Here is an 8,670-nt window from a genome sequence, read left to right on the forward strand (position 1 = left end):
AGAAGCACCCGCCCTGCCAGGCTCCCTGCTGCTGGAATCAGCTCCAGTGCTTCCTTGACTGTGGAGAATCCCTCGGCCATTGATGGGACTCACCCAAGAAAACACTGCCTCCCTGAAGTGAAATAATCGGCCCGAGCAACGGCCTTGGGAATGTCAGGGGAAGAAGTTGGACATGTAACAGCACTTTGACCCTAGTGATGCAATGATGCTGACTGGCTCCTTGACTTTGCCTGCCTTCCATTCATTGGTTTATTATTGTGATGCTTGTTGAGATACTGTGAAATGCCTTTGTTTGCATATCATCCAGATCATGTCCTACCTTCACACTGTGGGCTGGGATGGGACGGGACAGAGGTAGGCTGATAGTTATTGACTGCCTCCTTCTCTTCCTCTTGCAGGTGTCCAGCCATTCTCATATCCACTTCCAAGCGTCCCCATGCACACTCTCGAAACCATCACTGAAGAATCTATGCATTCCGAGGGTAAACCTTTCTCTGCCTCCCAGCGGATTCCCTCAGCCACTGTGAGCAGCTCAAGAGAAGAAACCAGCACACCAACAGCACATCCAGTTCCAGAAACAAGTCAGTCATCACCAGAATCCGAGGCGGTCTCTGCCACTGATGGTGGAGCAATAAAGGCCCCAGGTACTTGCCTTGCTGAGGAACAGTTGGGAAATAGAACTCTTGTCCTAAGCCCGGATGTCCTCGCGGGAGGCACCAAGCAGTGGGAGGCCCCTCGTACTCATGCTTGCCTGTCATCAAGTTCCTACCATGATTCTCAGGGGAGTGATGAATCTTCCCATATTCCTGCTGATGACACCATGTTGTGCATTGTTGCCAGTCCCTCCTCAGGTACACTGAGCTCCTCCCCAATTACAGGGGATGCCTCGGTGGCACCAAGTAGCCAAGACGAGGGGAGGACCAGGCAGCCCGCTGGCCACCCGGCTCAACCTGAAGCTTCTCCCGCAGGAGCCCCAGCCGAGGCTCCGAGGCAGGAGGCACCTTGTGAAAGATTTGGCATCAGGGAGGCAGCTGAATCCCCAACAAGTCCAGCTACTGACATGATATGTGATGCTCATAACAGCCTGGGTAAAATCATCCCCAGCTGTCAGGTTAAGAGAAGTGTTCAGCCTGGCATGGCGCGAAGTGTCAGTTGCGATGGGTGTCTAATTCAAGGTCAGCAGCCACTATTGGTATCTCCTGTGCAACCATGCATTTCTCCAGTCCCTGCTGTGTCATCCGATGTGACTATGAACGACAGAATCTGGTGCAAACTGGAATCCAGCAGCCACAGGGATAGCATGTCCTCTTCGTCCAGCATGTCCTCTAATGACACAGTCATTGATGTGTCCTTGCCCAGTCTGGCTAGGAAGAGCCTGTCCGACCTCACCTCCAGGCAGAGTGTAACCCTGGAAGGGCTTTTGATGGATAAACAAATGCGGCCCCGGTCAGCTACAGTTGGCTGTGAAATGCTTGCTACAGTCAGCAAGAGCAAGTCGAATCCTAATCTGAGATCTGATGCTGACCAACAACCCACTGATGACCTGCAACCCATTGATGACCTCCAACCCAAGCCCTTGTCGAAGTCATCACCGGTTCCTTTCCGGGCAAACTCCAGGAGGCACACTTGGAATAGGCTGTATATGGAGAGCCTGAAAGAGTCTTTGCCGGTTCTGAAGTCAATAGCGCAGAGCACGAAGGGAGCTGACAGTGTGAGCAAGTCAAAAAGCCTGGGTGACCTGACCTCCGAGGATATTGTGGCTAGCTTTGACAGCAAGTACAGGAGCATCAGCCGCAACTTCATCACCAGGCCCATGCGGGAGCAGCGCTGGGCGGCCGGGATGAGGACACCCTTGCAGGATGACCTGACGGAGCAGCTGAGGAGGATCACCAGCTTCGAACGGGAGAACGACATTACCTCCCCCACGGCAGAGCAGCTGCCCGAGGCGGAGGAGGTCAGCCCTGTTGTCCTTCGCAGGTTTTCATCACGGAGCCAGAGTCGGGTGCGGTACATCGCCAACCGGGCAAAGCAGGCGCAGGAGCGAAAGAGGCTGTGCGAGTTGGCGCAAGCCAACAAGTCTCTGACCGAACTGGGAGAGAGGGGCAACCCTGAGGGGGCCTGCTGTATCTCCAAGAGTATTTGCATGGACCTAGCCTCGCCACAACTAGCCCCAGGGAGCAAAGCCCTACCAACAATTGGCACTGAAGCTGAAGTCTACTTCATGCTGAAACTTTAATGCCCATTTTAAAACAAGTTCTACGATCCAGGCTGTAGATTTCAAATGAGTTGTTCCACTCCAAACACTGCATAAAGACAACGGCCTTAGGGGCGGGTCCAATTTCTAAAGAGCTGGAAATTTGTGCTTTTATTTTGTTGCACTTTTTGCGTGCCATACTTTGCACAAAACACGTGGTTTGCACAGGAAATTGAAGCATTTTCCACACAGAAGGATGCGTCAAAAAGTGTACATAGATTTTGAGTGTGCGGAGAGAGCGGGAAAGAGAGATCGAAAGCGAGCGAGCACAGGAAGGAGAGATAGAGGGAGAGAATCAATTCAGCTCTCAAGAGCAAATCAATAACGAAGTCTTCCTCCCATTGGTGAGGACGTGAGTCGTGTGATGGTATCCAACGGTTCTCAGTCCTGAGTTGGTCATGCACAAACGTCTTAAATTCTAAGTTCACGTTATGTTCGAACACCTTCCCTTTCCACCCTTAATTAGATCAGTGACGAACATTTCCAAATTATATTTTAAAAATATGTACATGTATGAGAATAAAATACTGCACGATGCTATTGATTTTATTTAAAATATAATTCCTTTTGATTGTTTTAAACAAAATATCACCAAAAACCTGAAAATTCAATATATTTCATAAATGTGCAGTTGTGTTTATGAAGCATACCTCCCAACACAATCTTTTAAATGTTGCATGTTTTTTTACAATGCCGTGTATTTAATACACAATTAAGAATGGCTTCAGAAGCGTAGATTTAAAATTCCACTGTGCACGAAGGTGTGTTGCAGCTGTGTTGGTCACTATGTTAACCCTTCCATTTTCAGCTGTAACCGGGCAGATGTTTTCAGGGACACTGATTAAAGTTAGGCTGTGGTGCTTCCAGCGGATAAAGGCTCCCTCTGAATATTCAGAGATCACCCAAGAGCCTGATCTAGGTAGCAGAGTCGACTGATCGAAAAGTGATATGCTGATCAAGGAAAAGAAATGAGAGAGAATCGCTGATCTCTGTTCACTAGGTGGTGCTAATAATCACAGGCATGTGGACACTCAGAATGAGGGGAGGCCATTCGACCCCTTGAGCATGTTCTGACTTTCAATGACATCTTGCTCATCTATGGTTCTGTGTCAAAAAAGCGTATTGATTCCTTGTTTGTGAAATTTGCAAAAGACTCCCAGCCTCCTTAGACTTACCTGCACAAGTTCCCTTTATCTGAAGAGGGGCTTCCTAATAAAACCTCTGAACGATTTTAAAGTTTTCCCAGTTTCCCAGAGCCCTATCCCCTACCAGAGGAAATAATTCCTATTTACTGTACTATCTCCTATTCACGCAATATTACTAATAGTGCTCTGGAAATAGACTATTTTCTGTGCGCAAATTGCAATAAAAGTGATTTAACCTATTGAAATAATCCATCACTTCCAAGTGAAATGACCCCCATGGTGAATGTGGACCATATTTATCATAATGCATATCCATACATTATCACACCTGATTTTTTTTCCCTGACACTATTAAAGAGTAAGTACTGTTTTCGCTTTCAGTGATTTCTGAGTGGAAAAAATGTTGGTTGAACTCTTTTTCTGGAGATCCAGTTATGGTAGTGTCCAGCCTTGGCCTGGTGACCATGGGACAGGAGTGGACGATGAGGCTACCATTTGATCACGAGTAGCTCATGCAGATGAGGAAATCCACTGGGAGCTGGACTCGGTACACGAGTGGCCTGGAGTTCCAAGGCCACGTCTTACCCCCTTCAACCGTGCCCTCGTACCTGGACTCGCAGTATTAACCCTCATCTTTCAGGTCATCTGAGCAGCAGAAATCCACCTCCTCTCTCAATAGCAATCACAGAAAGACTCCAGGTTTCCAACAGTGCAAGTGCCAATCCCCACCCACCACACAGACCTTTTCCTCAACAGAAAGGACTTCTACTCCCTAAATGCGAAAACAGTAGTGAATATGTAGAGGACTTTCCTAATGATTAATGTTTTTGGGAAGCCCATGTGACTCGTACATCATCAGGATGACCACACAGCCAGATGATTTCCACAGAGCGATGGCTTCTGGGAGACAGCACAGCCCTATCTTTCCACCAATTCACAGTCCCATCTCGCCTGCTGAGCACCACTATAGTAAGAGCCCAAGTTCGCAGTCCGTAGGCAGCAGCCGATGTGTGCAGATCCTAATCCTGTCAGGCACGAGGCATAGACTAGGGATCAGTTGGAGCAAAAGGGTCAACAGGTGGAGGGAGGCTGCCTCGGCCAAGTCCCAGCAGAACACCAGCACCTTCATCTCCAAGCAGAGTAGAAAAGGAGGTACTAACTGCATGGACTCCCTAACAGATGCTCGTCAAAAAGAGCCTACAAAATTCTAGTCCCCAGTACAAAGCACCATGTTCCACACTCCAATCCCTGACACTAATATAATTCACCTGTAAAGCATCTGAGGGAGCCCTGATAGCACACGGCATTCTTAACAATCCTCCTTTTCTGTTCCATTGGTCAATAACAAATGCTTCCCAAAATGGCTTGTGTGGCTTTGCGGATTGCTTTCAGAGATGCCAGGACAGGCTGCCAAATCGTACAAGGTGGATTCTCATAACTGGAGTCATCCTCTACCCCACTGGCAGCCCTACTGGGTCCCCTGGTCTCCTTGGCATTTATCACACTGAAGGAATGTCCCAGTCTCTTTCAGTATCTGAAGCCCCCATTTCCTCAATGACAGTAGCTGTTCTGCAGAGAGTGCATGTAGGGCCCTTTGCCTGTAATACTGCATTTCTGCATTCAGCTGAGTGCGGTCTTATCTGCAGCTGCAGGGTCTTCTTTAATACGTTCCAGACATGTTGCCACCATGTCAAATGTGGTTTTTGGACTATTACACAATTCTTTGCAAGAGAAACCAAATGGGTGCTTGACCAGGTTCATTGCTGGAGCACCTATCAAACTCCAGGCAATTATCTGTATTAAGCACTCTGCTGACTGTGGGAGCTTGCTGTGCCAAACGAGATGGTGTTTCTCTCTACGTGAGTAACTTCAAAAAGCTTCAATGACTGCAACACGCTTTGAAAATTCTAACAAGGCTGTGAAGGGTGCAACAAAAATGCAACTCTTTTTCATTTAAAAAAATGTAGATCAGATGTCACTATAATATTACAGAAAGAAAGGAGATGAGTCCAGATCCACTCCTGGTCTGTGACGGCAGGGAGAATGAGAACTTAACTCGTGTTTCAGACACTTCTGTCTTCCCCCAGAAGAATTCCGAGGAAATGAATTGGGGGCTTCTCCGTGACACTGCCTGTCCACTGCTTTGCCCTGAGCTTTCAGCTGGTGGTTCGCCAGGAAAAAGAGCAGATTCTATCATGTCAGGTTTACGTCACAGCTGTACTGTGAAAAAAATACTGCCCGTTACTGCATTGGATGGAGACAGACTCGGCAGGGGAAAAACCTGCACCTCTGATCCAATCTGAGGACCCAGCACACCCTAAGAAGATGCAGCAATAAGGCAGTTGTTGTTTCAGCCAGTCCCCATCAACTGGTCTATATATGAGTTAGTCAGAGTGGCTTTGTCACTGTCTTTGTCTTTCAATCTCCATCGTCTGGGTGTGGCCAATATCCGCATAGTACATTTACATCAGTGTATTCATTTCCGCCCACTTATCTCAGGAGCAAAGGTACCAACAGTCTCCGTCCATAGGACACTTCACAGGAGGATTATCAGAGCAAAATCACACTGAGTCATGTGCAGAGCTTAGTCAAAGAGGTAAGTTTGAAACAGCATCTTAGAAGTGGAAAGTTGAGAGAGAAAATTCAGGAGCCTGGGAAGTTGTAAGCAGATTTTTTCCACTGAGGCAAGGGGAGAAAAAAAAACAGAGGACATGGGTTAAGGGTGAGGGGGGAAAAGTTTAAAGGAAACATTAGGGGGGGCTTCTTCACACAGAGAGTGGTGGGAGTGTGGAACGAACTGCCAGACGAGGTGGTAAATGCGGGTTCTTTTTTAACGTTTAAGAATAAATTGGACAGATACATGGATGGGAGGCGTATGGAGGGATATGGTCCGTGTGCAGGTCAGTGGGACTAGGCAGAAAATGGTTCGGCACAGCCAAGAAGGGCCAAAAGGCCTGATTCTGTGCTGTAGTTTTTTTAAGCATAGCTGCTAGACGATGTTCCCTCAAAGGACTGTGGAGGACTCAGAGGACTATGGAAGTTTAGGTGGCAAAGGATGGCTTGATGAGATGAAGATCAGATGGGTGTAACATTGCAAAAGCACATATACTGCCTGAAGGCTAGTCTGTGCTGGTTTTCATGCTCTCCACAGGGTCTATCCCACCAGCTCCCTATCAACAGTTCCTTCATTCCTTTCTCCATCACCCAGCCTTGAATGTTTCAGTGCAATCTCCCTCAGTTCAGTCCAGCTGGATTTCATGTATTAATCATTTGCTTTCACAAGTTATATTCTATAAATCTCCTCTTGGATTTATTGCAAACCTTATTTTCAAGTTCCATGACTTTGCAACCAGCTGGAAACAAGCTCCTTTTAAAAAGTTCAGAGTAAATTTATTATCTAAATATGTATATGTCACCATATACTACCCTGAGGTTCATTTTCTTGCAGGCATTCACAGTAGAAGAACTATAATAGAATCACTTTTTTAAAAAAAAACTACACACAAACAGACTGATAAATAACCAATATGCAAAAGACATACTGTGCAAATACAAAATAAAACAACTAATAAGCAAATAAATAATACTGACAAAATGATTTGTAGACCCCTTGAAAGTGCGTTCAGTGATCACTTCAATCCTATTATCTATGCTGGTTCAGGAAACTGATGGTTAAAGTGTAATAGCTGTGCCTGAACCTGGCGGTTATGGGATCTAATCTCCTGTATCTCCTTCCTGGTGGCAGCAGCAAGAAGAGAGCATGGCTTGGATGGTGGGGGTCCCTTGACGATGGATGCTGCTTTCTTGTAGATGAGCTCAGTGATGGTGAGGGCTTTTCCTGTGATGGATTGGGTTGAATCCACCAGCTCTGGTCGGTCTTTCCATCCTTGGACTTCGGTGTTTCCATACCAAGATGTGATGCAACCAGTCACGACACTCTCCACTGTGCATCTACAGAAGGTCAATGGTTTCTTCACCTTATTAAACTGTTTCAAAATTTTAAAAATCCTTATTTTTTTTCCTTGGGTCATTCCCTTTTCCCTTCCAGAGGAAAGAGCCGTAGGCTTCCCTATACCTTCCGGTTTCATTGTTGCTAATTGGGTTGCTGTCCATCAGGAAGAGGCCTGTTCAACAGTAAATATTTACACCATCTCCACATCTAGCCATCTCACAGATACCCAAAGTAATTGGAAGGAAACCATCATTGTACCTACCACATTCCCCCCCTACCCCGGCTGATATGAAAGATTCCAAAATTATGGATTCAATGATGGTTGACACACAAATTGTAGACCCCACAAATTGATTAACACTTTAACTCATTAACCATTTCCAGAAATGTCTGCCTCTTCAATTCTTAGTGTTTTAGTTTGCTGCTGTAACTTGCAGTAACTCAACAGGTGCACTGGCCATTTGCATGAGAAATCATTTCAACCAGAGATGTTGTTAAATATTGTTAATATGTAAGCTTTTCACAAAAAAAAAGGCAAAAGGAACCATTTTACAGCTGAAATGTACACTGGAAATATTTTTAATTTTACTTGTTTATTTTTAATGTCTATTCAAGAGTAATAATTGAATATTTCAGCACATGAAATGTTTTGTTTGCTGATATCTTGGATGTAATATTTCAAATGAAAGTTTCTTCCATGTATATTAATGAGGGTTGTGAATGTTATATGTCCATATTGCAAAAAAAATTACAGAACAGAAATATGTAACTTCCTACTACTTTGATAATTCTGCAACAGCTAAGATTTTGAACATAATTTGTAACTGAAATATTATATCAATCAAATAAAATGCAATGGAGTTTGCTGTACTTGTCTTTATTTCAGGTGTTTTCTGTTTGGTTCTAGTCAACTCATTAGAGAAAGAGAGAAAGATTGTGGAAGCTTTATAGATGCAGAGGAGATTTACCAGGATGCTACCTGGATTGGAGAACATGTATTATGAGGAAAGGTTGAGCGAGCTAAGACTTTTAACTTTGTAGTGAAGGAGAGTGGGAGGTGGCTTGATTGAGGTGTATAAGATATTAAGAGGCATAGATTGAGTGGAAAGAGCAAGACTTTTTTGTCAGGTGGAAATGGCTGATATAAGGGGGCATAATTTTAGGGTGATTGGAGGAAAGTGAAGGGGGAGGTGGCAGCAGTAGGTTTTTATACACAGAGTGTGACTGTGTGAAGTGTGGGTGGTGGGAGAGACAGGTACTTTAGGGAGTTCTAAGAATCTATTAGATTGGCACATGGATGGAAGAAAAATTGAAGGCAA

At 45.3% G+C, this 8,670-nt stretch overlaps 1 protein-coding gene across 2 annotated transcripts in view; it reads left to right on the forward strand.

The window, feature by feature from the left end:
* Window positions 1-8,140, forward strand: part of plch2a (phospholipase C, eta 2a) — a 328,352-nt gene extending 320,212 nt beyond the window's left edge. The window contains exons 24-25 of one of the 2 annotated variants that reach the window (XM_072244834.1): window positions 399-5,995; window positions 7,145-8,140. In XM_072244834.1, the coding sequence (XP_072100935.1) occupies window positions 399-2,236 (1,838 nt within the window). In that variant the 3' untranslated portion in view covers window positions 2,237-5,995; window positions 7,145-8,140. Of the gene's footprint in view, window positions 1-398; window positions 6,108-7,144 lie in introns of those variants that run through there. The other variant, XM_072244833.1, reaches the window with a different exon arrangement.
* The last annotated feature ends 530 nt before the right edge of the window (window positions 8,141-8,670 follow it).

This window comes from Mobula birostris, chromosome 27 (genome assembly GCF_030028105.1).
Source record: "Mobula birostris isolate sMobBir1 chromosome 27, sMobBir1.hap1, whole genome shotgun sequence".
NCBI lineage: Eukaryota > Metazoa > Chordata > Chondrichthyes > Myliobatiformes > Myliobatidae > Mobula > Mobula birostris.